We start from the raw sequence: 15224 nt of genomic DNA, 5'->3' as shown, positions 1-15224 counted from the left end.
CAAGGATCAATATTATCTCCTCTTCTATTTAACATTTTCCTATCCCCGCTTATCACCATGTCACAGTCACTAGGATTTACAACCTTTTCATACGCTGATGACATTCAACTCATGCACCCTTTCAACCCAGAAAACACAGAAGAAATAAAAATTATTAATGACAAATTAGAAAAAATGAAAAACTGGTTAAACAATAACAAACTGGCCTTAAACACACAAAAAACAAAAACTATGCTTTTCACTTGGAAAGGAGACATATTTCAAAAAATACCATTCACACTTGATAACACTCCTATAGAATCAGTATCTAAGCTGAAAATCCTCGGTGTAGTAATCGATGTAGATCTTTCATTTCATGACCATATTAGCGAAATAGTTAAATCATGCTTTTACAGATTACGGCTCCTACGTTCAATTTCTACTTTTTTAGATGCTAAATCACTCAATATTTTAGTTCATTCTCTTATTATCTCTAAATTGGACTATTGTAATTCTCTCCTAATCAACATAACCCAAAAAGAAAATAGACGTCTCCAAATCATCCAAAACACATCAGTCAAATTAATTCACAATGCAAAAAAATTTGACCACGTTACCCCTTTACTGATTAAATCACATTGGCTCCCCATAACTCATCGAATTACCTTTAAAATTTTATTTTTGGTTTACAAAACATTGATCTTTAACGAACCCCAATATATTGCAAAAATGATTGTCCCATACAAATCTTCTCGTTCTTTAAGATCCTCTTCATTACAATTGCTCTCAATCCCTTCGCTAAGAATCATAGGCACAAGACGTAATGATATGTTCTCTGTGAAAGCCCCTACATTGTGGAACTCCCTTCCAAATTTTATTAAAAACGAAACAGACCTCGTCGCTTTTAAGAAAATTTTAAAAACATATTTATTTCAAGATGCATTTGATTTATGAAACATAACATTTTAGGCTCCCACATTCCTCTTTTCTCACCTTAACCCATTACTACCCAATGTGCTTTCCTTTTTATGTCAAATTCTAATATATAACAAAATTGTAACTTTCCCCCTTCCTTCCCACCCCTTCCTGTTGGTCCAATTTTGTCTGTCTTTTAATTGACTTTTGTAAACTAAATGTATTACCACATTCTGATGGTTTTTAACCTGTACATCGCTTAGATATTGTTATAAGCGATTCATCAAATGAAGATTAAACTTGAAACTTGAAACTTGAACTTGAAGGTAGATGGTCTAATATTGGGCCGAGCCAAAGGAGTTTTGTTTTGGACTCGTTTAGTTTCATATGCATTGTGAATGCCCAGGATTGGAGGTTCTTTATGCATGATATATCTGCTATCTATATTTTTTCACAGTAAAGGGGGAATATTTTTTGTTTGGTGTTGTACTACATGCAAGAAGTGGGTTTCAGATGAATTTCTAACTACATATTTCTATTAATTTACAGTTGCTGAGGGCAGGATGCACAAAACTAAAGCAGCCCAGTAAAAAATACCAGGATGGGCGTGATTCTGTTTTGCCCCCACCTGTGTTTTGATTGCAGGCTTGTTTTGTGGTTGTTTAACGCTGGATATGGGCGCAGTTGTGTATGTGTTGTGCAAGTGTGTGTCCTGTGTAAAAGGTGCGGGACATACACTCACATAACACACTCACAAACACCTACTGGCACCTCTGGCTTGGCCGGTAAATTTTTCCCAGTAAGAGATGGGCATTCCCTTTTGAGCATTACAAGGGTGATGGGATAATCGCGCGCGAGACACCAGCGCGCCGACAATCGAGCGCTGACAATTCGGCGCAAGAAAGAAGCGTGTCACGGGAAAACTTAGTTTTAAAGAGCCCTGAAGCAGGGTGTGAGTGGGGAACCCCCCCCCACTTTACTGCATAGTGTTCATGCTGCCGTTGGGGGGGGTGCAACCCCCCACATTATAGAGAAAACGGAACTTTTCCTGAAAAAATCAGAAAAAGTTCCGTTTTTTTCTATAATGGAGGGTTCCAACCCCCCCAAACCCCCCTCCCAACAGCAGTATGAACACTATGCAGTAAAGTGTGTGTGTGTGGGGGGGGTTCCCCACTCACACCCTGCTTCGGAGCTCTTTAAAACTAAGTTTTCCTGCGGCGCACTTCTTTTTGAATGAAAGTATTTTTTTACAGCTTAATAAAAAGTACAATATTCAAATTATAAAGTGAAATATTTGACAAAATGAATACAATACAACTAACGCAAAACGTGATTATAAACAACAATTTTAGTTTCACCTCCTGGAGCAAGAACATATAAATTCTTGGGTGAACCCACCCTTGAGCAAGCAAAATAGAGTTGTGGGCCATGAGACCCCCAGAACATATCACCCCAGGTAGTGAAAGATCTGCATACCAAGTTTCGTTCAAATCGGTCAAGCCGTTTGTGAATTACTGTGAGAATGGCAGCTTTTTACATTTTTTCCATTGACATGAATGGGTGAAATCTGATTTTCAGTTTGTAGCTCCGCCCACGTGTGCAGGTGGGCTGCGAGACCCCCAGAACATATCACCCCAGGTAGTGAGGGATCTGCATACCAAGTTTCGTCCAAATTGGTCACAGTGAGAATGGCAGCTTTTTACATTTTTTCCATTGACATGAATGGGTGAAATCTGATTTTCTGTTTGTAGCTCCGCCCACGTGTGCAGGAGGGCCGCGAGACCTCCAGAACATATCACCCCAGGTAGTGAGGGATCTGCATACCAATTTTTGTTCAAATCGGTCAAGCCGTTTTTGAATTACTGTGAGAATGGCAGCTTTTTACATTTTTTCCATTGACATGAATGGGTGAAATCTGATTTTATGTTTGTAGCTCCGCCCACGTGTGCAGGTGGGCCACGAGACCCCCAGAACATATCATCCCAGGTAGTGAGGGATCTGCATACCAAGTTTCGTTCAAATCGGTCAAGCCGTTTTTGCGTGATCGCGGCACATACACACACACATACCTCCGATTTTATATATATAGATTGAACTGAGAAATAATTTCTGTTTGTTTTTTGTTGTTGTTTTTTTTAAAAATACTTAAATATCTTTGGTTCTGGATATCCTGGAACAAGGGTATTAAGCTGAAATGCATGAACTGTAATCAATGTAAATTCAATCACCCATGAATGGAAAATTCGCTTTGCTATTCATTCCTTTTTAAATTTACTTTACTTTGTTTAAATAACATCTGATAATTGTTGGAATACCTATTTAGGTATTGGGTTGTTGGTTGTTTGGGGGTTTATTTTTGCAACTAATAAATACAAATATTTAAATGTTTAACCTCTGTGATGGTGTGAATTGAAGGGGAAACCTATTGAAACATTTGATTATAACATACATTAAATTACATCACATCACCACTAGGGGTTTATACAAGAGGGAAAGTTGTGAAATACTGTTTTACTTCCAGTGGACCTAGTTATAGCTGTGGGTTTATTGTGTATGCTTAAGGTGATCATACGTCCCGTTTTGAACGGGACAATCCCTTTTTCACTTCCCCTGTCCCATTGTCCCCACTCACAGCTTCGGGACGCCCGAAATGTCCCGTTGTCAGAGAGGGCGTCCCTTAGCTGTGAGTGGGGAAAACGGGACAGGGGATCGCAGCCTCCTATCTCTCCCTCCCGACCCTCCCAGCGAGTTGACAACCTCCCTCCAGTAGTGTCGGCAGCCGCAGCAAGCTAAACAGGCTGCTTCGCGGCTTTCTACTGTCGGTGAAGCGTCACTGATGACGTCATCAGTGATGCGGCAGAGGGATTTGCAGGCAGGAGAAAGCTGTGAAGCAGCCTGTTTAGCTTGCTGCGGCTGCCGACGCTACTGGAGGGAGGTTGTCAACTCACTGGGAGGGTCGGGAGGGAGAGATAGGAGAGTCAGCGGGGGTTCGGCTGGGAGGGGGGAGAAGCGGTCTGCCTCGGTGCTCCATTACCTTCTTCGGGCAGCAGCAGCATTTACAATTCGCTGCTGTTGCCGGCTTCAGGCCTTGCTCTCTGCCGGGTCCTGCCTACTTCCTGTTTTCATGAAGACAGGACCCGACAGAGAGGAAGGCCTGAAGCTGGCAACAGCAGTGAATTGTGAATGCTGCTGCTGCCCAATGAAGTTCTTGGGTGACAAGGAGGAAAGGGAGCAGAGGGGGAGAGAATTGGGGAGAGTGTTGAAGGAAGATAAGGGAGGGAATGAAAGGAAAAGCCATGGCTTGGAGGGAAGGAGGAAGGTATGCCAGCCCAAGGGAAAAGGAAGGAGGAGATGTCAGAGAATGGAGGGGGAGGGAGAGATGGAAGAAAAGGAAAGGAGAGAGATGCCGGGAATCAGGGAAGGGATGATGCTAGACCATGGAGGAAGGAAAGAAAGGAGAAGAGAGAGATGCCAGAGCATAAGGGAGGGGGTGGAGACAGAGAGAGAAAAACAGAGAGCTGACAGAGCTGAAATCAATCATGTACAAAGGAGAGAAGGGGCACGGGATAGATAGTTTATGGAAGGAGCATAGAAAGAGGGAAGATGCCATATGGAAGAGAGAGGGCAGACACTGGATGGAAAGAGCACAGAGGGCAGTGAATGGAAGGGGCAAGATAGAGGGTGAACAGTAGATGGAAGGGATAGAGAGAGGGAAACAGACACTGAATGGAAGTGTGAGGGACAGGGGGAACAGACACTGGAAGGAAGTGGGGAGGAGAAAGAAAAAAGGGCACTTGCAGGATTGAGGGAAGAGGATAGAGTTAGTTACTGGAAGGGGTGAGGGAAAAAGGTGGCAAGCTATAGGTAGACACAGTGAAAGAGGGAAATTGAGGACTGAATAGTAAAAAAGAATCTAGACAGAGGCAGAAAATAAATTGAGAAGGAAGACCAGGGAAGAACAGGAGGAAGGGAGCGGAGAGAGAGATGCCAGAGCAGGGGGGAAGGAGAGGAGACAGATAGCAGACCTGGGAGGAGGAAAAGAGGAAGGAGACAGATACTAGATCCGAGGGGAAAAAAGGAGGAGAGAGAAATGCTAAAATCTGCTGGGAGGGAAGAAGGAAAGAAGGAGAGAAAGAGGCAGAGAAAGGAGGGGTTGTAAGCACATTAGAAAGACTACAGAGAAAAAGGCTTTGACGAAAGTGGAAAGACAGGAGGCAGATGCATGACTATGGGAGGTTCAAACAGAGGGGGAGAGAGAGGGAGACCTGGAACAAAGGTAGAAAGGAGAACTGACACTGAATCTGGGGAGGGTAACAGAGGGAAAAGAGAGAGAGACCTGGACCCAAAGGGGATGGGGCTGGATTCTGAAAGAAATGTTGAATGCAAAAGAAAGAAAGATTGGATGCACAATCAGAAGGAAGTGCAACCAGAGACTCATGAAATCACCAGACAACAAAGGTAGGAAAAATGATTTTATTATCAATTTAGTGATCAAAATGTGTCTGTTTTGAGAATTTATATCTGCTGTCTATATTTTGCACTATATTTGTCTATTTTTCTATAGTTACTGAGGTGACATTGCATATTTTAAAGTAATCTGCCTTAACATCTTTGAAAAAACCCTGAAACTCGTAAATGATAATTAATATTTTCTCTGCTGTACAGTGTGCATTGTGGTTTTTTTTTTAAAATATTTTATGTTTACCATTACGAATTAATAAGATATTGTGTATACAAAAAAATGAATGGAAGAAATTGGGGGAGGGGCTAGGCTAGGGCGGGGCTGGGGGCGGGACTGAATATTAATAGATGTCCCGTTTTGATGAAAAAAAAATAAATGGTCACATTATGTATGCTGGATGTGCTAGATTCAGTATTTCCTTTGGTGCATTTACAAAAGTGATTTACCGCTTTGGGCCTGCCCTGGGAGCACTCAGGAATTCTCTCTCATTACTGTACTACTACCGTATTACTATTAATACTTCCGTTTTCATTGCTAGGAGTATAGATTGAACATTTTAGACAAATACTGTAAGCAAGAGACGATGAAAAGAGGGGGGAATTAAAAAAAAAGACAAGCCTATCGTCTATCTAAGCAATCTGAAAGGAAGCTAAAAGCAAGTGATGTTCCCCACTAGGTTTTCACTGAAATGGCAGGAAGGCGTGAGCTGTGGAGTTGACCGAGAGGCAGGGAAGGACAAGGAAGGCAATAGAGGGCCTGCACTACCTCCTTCCGCCATCCAAACTTTCTCCCGTCTCTCCTCCCAGTATGAAGCCCGCGGTTGTTTTGGTTTTTTTTTTTTTAAGCTAGGCAAACCTGTAAGGCCTCGAATACTAGAGGTGATTTCAGTTCTTGCACGTCTTGAGCCGCGGGTAAAACGACGATCTGGCCGGCGGCGGAGCGATTTTTAAGGCCGTGCGGCTGAGATCCGCAAGATCCTCCTTTTACTCACTTTGCCAGTGCCGTTCGTGGGGTAAAAACCAGATCGTCCACACGTGTAAACCCCAAGACTAGCACCGCTTTCCTGCACCCGGTGAAGGTGAACGTTCAATCAGCTCTATGGCTTTCAAAAACATCCGGGCTGAGCAATTAACGATGACCTTACCATCTGCTGCAAAACCAGCAACCCCGATCCCGAAAAGCAGGTGGAAAAGCAGCAAAGCGGCGTCACGGGGAGCCATCCTCGAGATCTGCGGGGATAACAAAAGAAGCCGAGCTGATTCGCCTTAGCGGAGCTACTTCCACGGGGGATCCGCCCTTTACCCTGTTGCGACATTTTGTATCTGGTATCAAAGTTTAAAACCTAGTGCAAACCGCAACTGACACGGCTTCTGGTCTCAAAACGGTTTACTTTCAAACATTATCCCCAATATTGAAATTATAATTCATCCTGCACACTGGCTGAATCCCACCTCTTTTTTTCCCCCCTCTGTTTAAGGGCAAAACTCACTGCTTGGAGTGACCTAAGTCACTGTTGCTTACAATTCCTTCATTCACCTAACCATGAAAAAACCCCACAAAAATCATTGAGCTTCTTACCCCCCCCCCCTCCCCCTCCAAACAGAATCACAGTAAATCAGTGGTCTCAAACTCGCGGCCCGGGGGGCCACATGTGGCCCGCCAGGTACTATTTTGAGGCCCTCGGTACGTTTATCATAATCACAAAAGTAAAATAAAACAGTTTCTTCATCATATGTCTCTTTAGCTATAAATGACAATATTATTATTAAGACTTAGCCTAAAGGAAAGATTTATAAACTATAAAGCTTACCTCATGCAAAATTGTCATTTCTTTAATAAGGCATTAACTATTTTCTCTGAGGCCCTCCAAGTACCTACAAATCCAAAATGTGGCCCTGCAAAGGGGTTGAGTTTGAGACCACTGCAGTAAATGATTTGTAATTGCATTTTCTGCCTTGCACTGTTAAACCACAAACTGTAAGAACTTCAGATTTTCTAAACAAGTATTACTCCTCAAAGCTTTAAAACATATATTTCCCCATTCTTTTTCCCTCTCTCTTGTTTCCTGAGGGGCGTAATGGGGGGGGGGGTTGTTTGACCCGAGTTATTGCTCGCCAGTACTGACCTGCACCGTGACAGCCTTAGGAAGAGTCGTTTCAAGTGCTGCTTTCTTCACTTTAACGTGGAAGGGGGCTGGTCCTTGTGCCCTTTCCTCTTCTGGATTTGTCCAGAGCAGGGCACGATTCTATTATTTATACATTTTACCTGGGGCACACAGTAGATCAGTGGTTTCCTGTTCTCTTTCTGACACTATAAAACCTCAAAACTAGTCCTTGTACTATTCCCCCAACTTTTCTTAGTCTTTGCAGTCCTCGTGCAAGCTGAATAAGATCTAAGTACATCACCATTAAAACACAAACTGCAGTACTGTGTTTTCAGGCCTCCCTCTTTCCGAAAACCATTTATTCTCCATGGACAAGCATGCTGCGTCGGCCACGCTTGGATGGAAACAGCTCTCCTGTTACTCAGAAAGCCTAAGTTTAGGAGGGGAGCTAACTTTTGAAAATGCTTGGGGGTTCTCAACTCGAGTTTCAGGCAGCAGAAACACAGGGAAATTACCTCTTATAGAATACCAACTTGCAGAGAAGCTTTCACTATGTTACTCATACACATAATTTATACATGTTCGCTGGCTAACATTTAGGCATGAGAATTTACAGTATACCAGCCATAGGGCTGGTGGAAGTGGTCATACCTTAAATTTAGGAATATTTTCTGCTATTTATCATATATTACCTCAGACTGTATGTAGATAACTTTATGTAGCATATATAATTCTTTACAGCATATAAAATTCTTTGTAACATATTTAACACAATACAAAATTCTATGTAACAATGTTGTCTGAAACCCGCCTAGAACTCTAATTAATGGGGATTCGGCAGGATATTGTCAAATATATTTTATTGAGCTCATCAAGAACAATAAACAGAGAGCACAGCAGAGCATGAAATACAAGCTCATTTAGTCAACAAATGCCAAGCCACCCCCCCCCCCCACCCCCAGTCCTTCTTCAAGCCATAATTCAGAGAATGCACCCTAAAAAAAATAAATAGATACATGTACTAGGTCAAGGAACTCAGCAACATGCTAAGAACAACAGGTCAACGGTTTAACCTTTTCCTATCTTGTGTCCCGGATGACAGGACATTCCAAAAATGTCATTGCCATCGTGGATAAACAGTCTGTATGGACTAATAAAGAGCCAGGAACACAAAATATTTGAATTTACAGACTTATGACTTATTTACATTATGTTTACAATAGCCGTAAATGATAACGGTGAATAATACAAAACTTTGCTAAAATAATTACGATTGGAACCAGCGTACCGTAAAATTTATTACGATAGCAAAAGGTTAATAAGCGACTACGAGCCACTAGTGTCATAGTAGTCCAAAAAAGGTTGATTTGGCAGGATATAAGGTTGCACATAATATATGATAGAGGTCTGTAAAATGCTAAGGACCTGTTTTACAAAGCTGCGCAGCAACAGCCCCGAAGCCCTTTAAATCTCTATGGGCTTCGGGGCCGTTACCGCGCTGCAGCCGCTAACGCGGCGTTGTAAAACAGGCCCTAAGTGGAGTGGAATGGGTAGATGTGAATCGCTTGTTTCTACATTCCAGAAATATTAGGACTAGGGGGCATGCAATGAAGTTACTAAGTAGTACATTTAAATCAAACCAGAGCAAATTTTTTTTTTTCACTCACCATACAAGCTACGGAGAATGTGGTGAAAGCAATTAGCTTAGGAGGATTTATTTATTTGTTTTTCTATCCCATTTTCCCCAAAGAGCTCAGAACGAGTTACAACAGGTTAAACATACATAGTATGCAGTTAACATGTTACAATTTGCCATATTTACAGTACAAGTTTTGCCATACAAGTTTGCATCCTAACTTGACACTTACTAGGGATCTAATACCAATAAAAAGGTTTGGATAATTTCTAAAAGTCCATAAGCCATTATTAAGATGGACATGGGAAAATCCACTACTATTAATCATCCACTGCTTATTTCCAGGATAACAATCTTCCTATCCGTGATTACTCAAACAGCAATTTGAGCATTTCCAGGATAAGCAGCAGAAAATCTGTTTTATTCTTTTGCGATCTTGTCAGGTACTTGTGACTTGGATTTGGCACTGTTAGATACAGGATACTGAGCTTGATGGAACTTTGGTCTGTCCCAGTATGGCAAGTCTTATGTTCTGTAAGTCAGACCCAGTAGCTAAGCCAAGAGGAAACCAAAACCAAGAAATACATATAGATTGGATCAGTGCACCTCTAGCCTCCTTCCAAACTTCACCTATCTCTCCTGTCGCCTCTTCTTGCTGCTGCCATGCTATTTCTTTGGTCAATGCAGCGTAATGAGCTCACTGTCTCCCATGGATTGAGAATGATTGCTTTATTTTTGTGAAAAAGGTAAATCATCCATTCCTCTTTAAATTTGAGATGATAGATTTTCTCCATTATAGAAAGGCCAAAGAGGAACAATATTTAAGAGATTTTTCAGACCATGACCTCGCATAAGCCACAGCTCCCCCAGTGGAGTGAAGGAGTAGTCTAATGATTAGTTAAGCAGCCAAAGAACCTGACTTGATTCCCACTGCAGCTCCTTGTAACTCTGGGTAAGTCACTTAAGACTGGATTCTCTAATATCACTGGTAAAATCTGACGGGTCACTTTAGTAGTCTTAAATCTAATGATAAAAATTATTTCTCAAAAGAACCGTGCAAGTAAATAAGGTTCATGGAGGTTTGCCAAATTTACATGAGTGCAATTGACACATGCACATAGTCCATGGACAGAGGCATGGGTGGACAGGAGGGGTGAAAAAGTACCAGCAAATGCTATATCGTTGTGTCAATCATAGGCGTGCCAGCGCTATTGGATGGAGGGGAAGTGTAATGGTCAGCTTTCAACAAGCACGTATAAGACACGCCTTTAAATACACATGCTCGAGATACGTGCTTTTGAGATTTTTTTCCCATCACTCTCACTATATTACTATAATTTAAGTGAAGAGTATGTTTTAAAATTTTTTTTATCATGAGCAACAACCAGAAACATGTGCCTGAAACATGCTTTTCACAGTATCAGCTGGTAATTTTTGGTCACTAAAAGCTGGCACTTTGTTTGGAGAATTACTCAGCGATGATAGAGAATTGCCTGGAGTGCTCATTTAAATATTAATGAGCCTATTTTACTACCATTTTAATGTACTGTACTATATTTTCATGGTAGAGTCAGAGGTTGCTAGGAAGCTCAGAAAAGACCACCGTGTTCTGTTCTGATAATCAGGTGCTAAAATACTGGCATGCTACGGCTGGAACCAGTTTAGTGACCTTTGTTAAAGGCATGGTAAGTTTTGAGAATCTGGCCCCCAATCCTCCATTGCCCCAAGTACAAGTGCCCGTATATAATACAAGGGGGTGCTGAAAAGAAAGTTCTCAGCCCAACCAAGAAGAGAGAGACATGGATATGGTTCGGTCAACAATCTAAAACATCATCAAAACATAGAATTTCTTTTTTGCAAATTAGGCACTTAACGAAATAAGATAACACCTTTTTCAGCTACAGTGGCAAAATAAAATTCAGAATTTAGGAAGTTGGTTGGTTGGGCTGAGAACTTTTCAGCACCCCCTTGTATGTAATAAAAGTGAGCCAAGTATAGGTCAATCAAGCAATTGTGACATCACTGATGAGGTTGGCTCTTATTGGTGGAATGATGCATTATGACATCACAATCTCAGCTCTGGTTACCAGAGACTGAAACTCTTCACACTAGGAAGGTGTGCTTAAAAGTTCTCAGCCCAACCAAGAAGAGAGTGACGTGCAATCAGTGATCTGAAACAATGTCAAAACAGAATTTCGTTTCTGCAAATCTGCACTTAACGAAATAAGATAACACTCTTTTCAGCTGCAGTGGCAAAATAACATTCAGCATTTAGGAAGTTGGTTGGTTGGGCTGAGAACTTTTCGGCATTCCCTCGTATGTAAATCGCCTTGATTTGTAACCACTGAAAGATGGTATATTAAGTCCCACTCCCTTTTCCCTTTCCTTTGTTAACCCACTGTCTTTTCCAAGGGCATTCTGCAATTGTCCTTCCCATGCCCTGCCCAACAACATACATCTCTCTAGCTCTCCCAATTCCTGCTCAACAACATTTCTTCTCACTTCCTTCTGCTTTGACCAACAGTACCCCACCCCCCCTCACTCCTCCCTCCACCTAGCATGCATTCTATGAGCCTCCATCTATTCACAGGTTATGTTGCACTCACACTCCTCCCACACAGGCTCTAGTTACTAAGTAAAACCATACAAAGACTGTGGCCTCTGGAGTGGAAGTCCTGCGGTATGCGTAAGGTCTTTGTCTACCTTTACTGATGCTGGCATCACAGTCGCTGAGAAATTGTGAGACTAATCTCTTGCACATAATGCCCAGGGCAATTTCCCTATTCATGTTTGCACCTCCTCCTCTAGCCCGTGGAGGTCAAAGTACTCCGTTTGGTTGGTTCTGATTCAAACACTCCTATAGAAAATTAGCTTTTTTAAAAATCATCATAGGTTTATGGCAACATGGAGTCAGTATAATAGTTCAATTTGTTTATTGAGAGCTTCTATACCGCTACTAATGACTGGGGAGTCAATTCAGAGCAGTCTAAACGAGCCTCTGCAAAGATGCTACAATACATGAGCTTCTGTAAAGGTGTTATGATACATTAACTTCTGTAGAGATGTTACCATAAGGAGCTGTGGGATGTTACAATATATGGGCTCTTTACTGAAATACACAGAGCTCTGTGGTGGTATTACAGAGTTATATGCACATGTTTATACCAAATCAATTGTCCTATGTATATACACAGGTAATACTAGGTTTACTCTTGCAGCTAAATACTCTATACACTATTTTTTTTTTTCTACACACCTCTCAAGGAGGTTGGCCATTTCAGCTAAATATAATCTATTTACATGCATCTGTGAAAGTTCTAGTTTCCTCTTTCTGGGGAGAGTGTGGTGCAGTGGTTAAAGCTACAGCCTCAGCACCCTGGGGTTGTGGGTTCAAACCCACACTGCTCCTTGTGACCCTGGGCAAGTCACTTAATCCCCCCCATTGCCCCAGGTACATTAGATAAGAGTGTGAGCCCACCGGGACAGACAGGGAAAAATGCTTGAGTACCTGCATAAACTCATGTCAAACCGTTCTGAGCTCTCCTGGGAGAACGGTACAGAAAATTAAATAAATAAATAAACTTCAAACACTGATAGGTTAGATAAGCTGGGGCTTTTCTCCCTGGAAAAGCGGAGACTTAGAGGAGACATGATAGAAACCTTTAAAATCCTGAAAGGCATAGAGAAGGAAGACAGAGACAGATTCTTCAGACTGAGGGGAGCCACAAATACAAGGGGGCACTCGGAGAAATTGAAAGGGGACAGGTTTAGAACAAATGCTAGGAAGTTCTTCTTTACTCAGAGGGTGGTGGACACATGGAACGCGCTCCCGGAGGCTGTGGTAGGGCAGGGCACGCTACAGGGGTTCAAAGAAGGTTTGGATAAATACCTACAGGATAAGGGGATTGAGGGGTACAGATAGACATAGAGATAGGTACAGGAAAGACAGGGTCACTTAACAGGTCATGGACCTGATGGGCCGCCGCGGGTGCGGGCTGCTGGGCGTGATGGACCTCCGGTCTGACCCGGCAGAGGCAACTCTTATGTTCTTATGTTAAGAACATAAGAACATAAGCAGTGCCTCCGCTGGGTCAGACCACAGGTCCATCCTGCCCAGCAGTCCGCTCCCGCGGCGGCCCGAACAGGTCACGGCCTGTCTGAGTCACCAGAAGGGGCCCCCTTGCCACCTTGGTTTCCCATTGAGTCTTATCTTCCCATCGAAGTCCTAACCCTCCGGTCTTGCACATGCACGACCTGGTTGGATTTCTATACTTATTACTTGGTTTGCTTTCTATACCTGTGTTACATCCCAGCACCTCTCTCAGTATCCTATGATCCCCCTATCCCTCAGGAATCCGTCCAATCCCTGTTTGAATCCCTGTACCGTACTCTGCCTGATCACTTCCTCCGGTAGCGCATTCCAAGTGTCCACGACCCTTTGGGTGAAGAAAAACTTCCTTGCATTTGTTCTGAACCTATCTCCCTTCAGTTTCTCCGAATGCCCCCTCGTGCCTGTTGACCCCTTCAGCCTGAAGAATCTGTCCCTATCCACCCTCTCTATGCCCCTCATGATCTTGAAGGTCTCTATCATATCTCCCCTGAGCCTCCTTTTTTCCTTTCATACCAAGAACATTATATTTCTTCTCTGACACATACCTGTAGTGTGCTAAATCAAGCTACTGCCCATCAAATAGTTACATGTCACAATATACCAAAAATGTGATTAGAAAAATGAGTAAAAAATATATATTTTATTATATATAGACCAGGTAAGTAAAAGAATAGAAAACCACAATGGAAATCATACCACACTGCACAGATAAGTCACAGCACAATTCTGCATCTCCTGGCTAGGGGATCCATTATCAGCTGGCAGCAGGGCCATTCTTAGGGGGTGACAAACAGGGCAATTACCCTGGGCCCTCATATCATAGAGGACCCCCAAGTCTGCCTCAGGCTGAAGGAGGTATCCCAGCTTTCAGGCCCCCGCCCCGGTTTCTGCCCTGGGCCTCTGAATGTCTAATACCAGCTCTGGCTGACAGAATGATGTTTGGGCTCGGGGGGTGGGGAGGGGGGAGAGTCGGGTCCCTGGCACCTACTCAGTCTGAAATTAACCCCATTCCCAATACAGTTTAGCACTCATATGTTACATAATTGTGATTCTTGGTTGGCAGGCTTTTGAGTTGCTTCACTCCTCCCCTACATATCAGATGGAGCTGAGAGTTGTTTATCATATGCCAGGCAGGGTTGAGCCGAGGTCATCCCTTGTGCAGAGCTATTCTTTCACATACCTCTGTTTATATGTCATATTGAGTTTGCTGATAAGGATTCATATAAGCAAACTCATGAATTTCAATTGTGAGGAAAATACTATGGATCTTCTTTCACACACAGCATGGTTGTAGATATAGCAATGTGTGCAAAAGGAAAACTAAAGAATGATCACCTTCTGAATGACTTGAAGAGCTTGCAGGGATGGGCAAAATGTATAGGCTCAGCTCGAGAAAAGTGAGATAGAGAGAGAGAGATAAACTCAGGACTGGAACAAGATCTGTGTAAGCAGTATAGCCGCACGGAATGCGCCCAACCTCGTGCCCTTCGCTCGAGCCAGGAGTCTCTACTGCTAATACCCTCCTTCAAAGACATCAACTACAAAAAGCACAAGGGCGAGAGTGTTCCCTCTAATGGCTCCTATGTGGTGGAACGCCCTACCGAAGGAATTAAAGCTAGAAAAGGACACCGGAAAACTCAAGAAAGGGATTAAAAACTATCCTTTTTTTTTAGAGTATTTCAACTGAAACTGTGAGCTGACAGAGGGAGGAAGCAACATAGATGAACATAGCAGGTTGTCATTGACCCCCCTCCTCCCCCAGTCACACTAGGAACATGATAGGACAGGGGTGTCAAAGTCCCGCCTTGAGGGCTGCAATCTAGTCGGGTTTTCAGGATTTCCCCACTGAATATGCATGAGATCTATTAGCATACAATGAAAGAAGTGCATGCAATAGATCTCATGCATACAATGAAAGCAGTGCATGCAAATACATCTCATGCATATTCATTGCTAGAACTATTTTGGGATGTATGTACAGTGTTCCCCCGCAAATTCGTGATTCATGGACTCGGTT

General features: G+C 42.7%; 1 protein-coding gene across 7 annotated transcripts in view; it reads right to left on the bottom strand.

The window, feature by feature from the left end:
• LOC117359812 (fatty acyl-CoA hydrolase precursor, medium chain-like) overlaps positions 1-7622 on the bottom strand; it is a 48381-nt gene extending 40759 nt beyond the window's left edge. The window contains exons 1-2 of one of the 7 annotated variants that reach the window (XM_033943096.1): positions 7482-7507; positions 6501-6585 (exon numbers count right to left, since the gene is read on the bottom strand). In XM_033943096.1, the coding sequence (XP_033798987.1) occupies positions 6501-6576 (76 nt within the window). In that variant the 5' untranslated portion in view covers positions 6577-6585; positions 7482-7507. The other 6 variants (XM_033943100.1, XM_033943098.1, XM_033943097.1 and 3 more) reach the window with 6 other exon arrangements.
• Between the last annotated feature and the right edge of the window lie 7602 nt (positions 7623-15224).

The sequence above is a fragment of the Geotrypetes seraphini genome, chromosome 4, assembly GCF_902459505.1.
Source record: "Geotrypetes seraphini chromosome 4, aGeoSer1.1, whole genome shotgun sequence".
Lineage (NCBI taxonomy): Eukaryota > Metazoa > Chordata > Amphibia > Gymnophiona > Dermophiidae > Geotrypetes > Geotrypetes seraphini.
The sequence above is the reverse complement of the archived record's forward strand: the minus strand, read 5'-3'. Positions and strand labels throughout refer to the sequence as shown.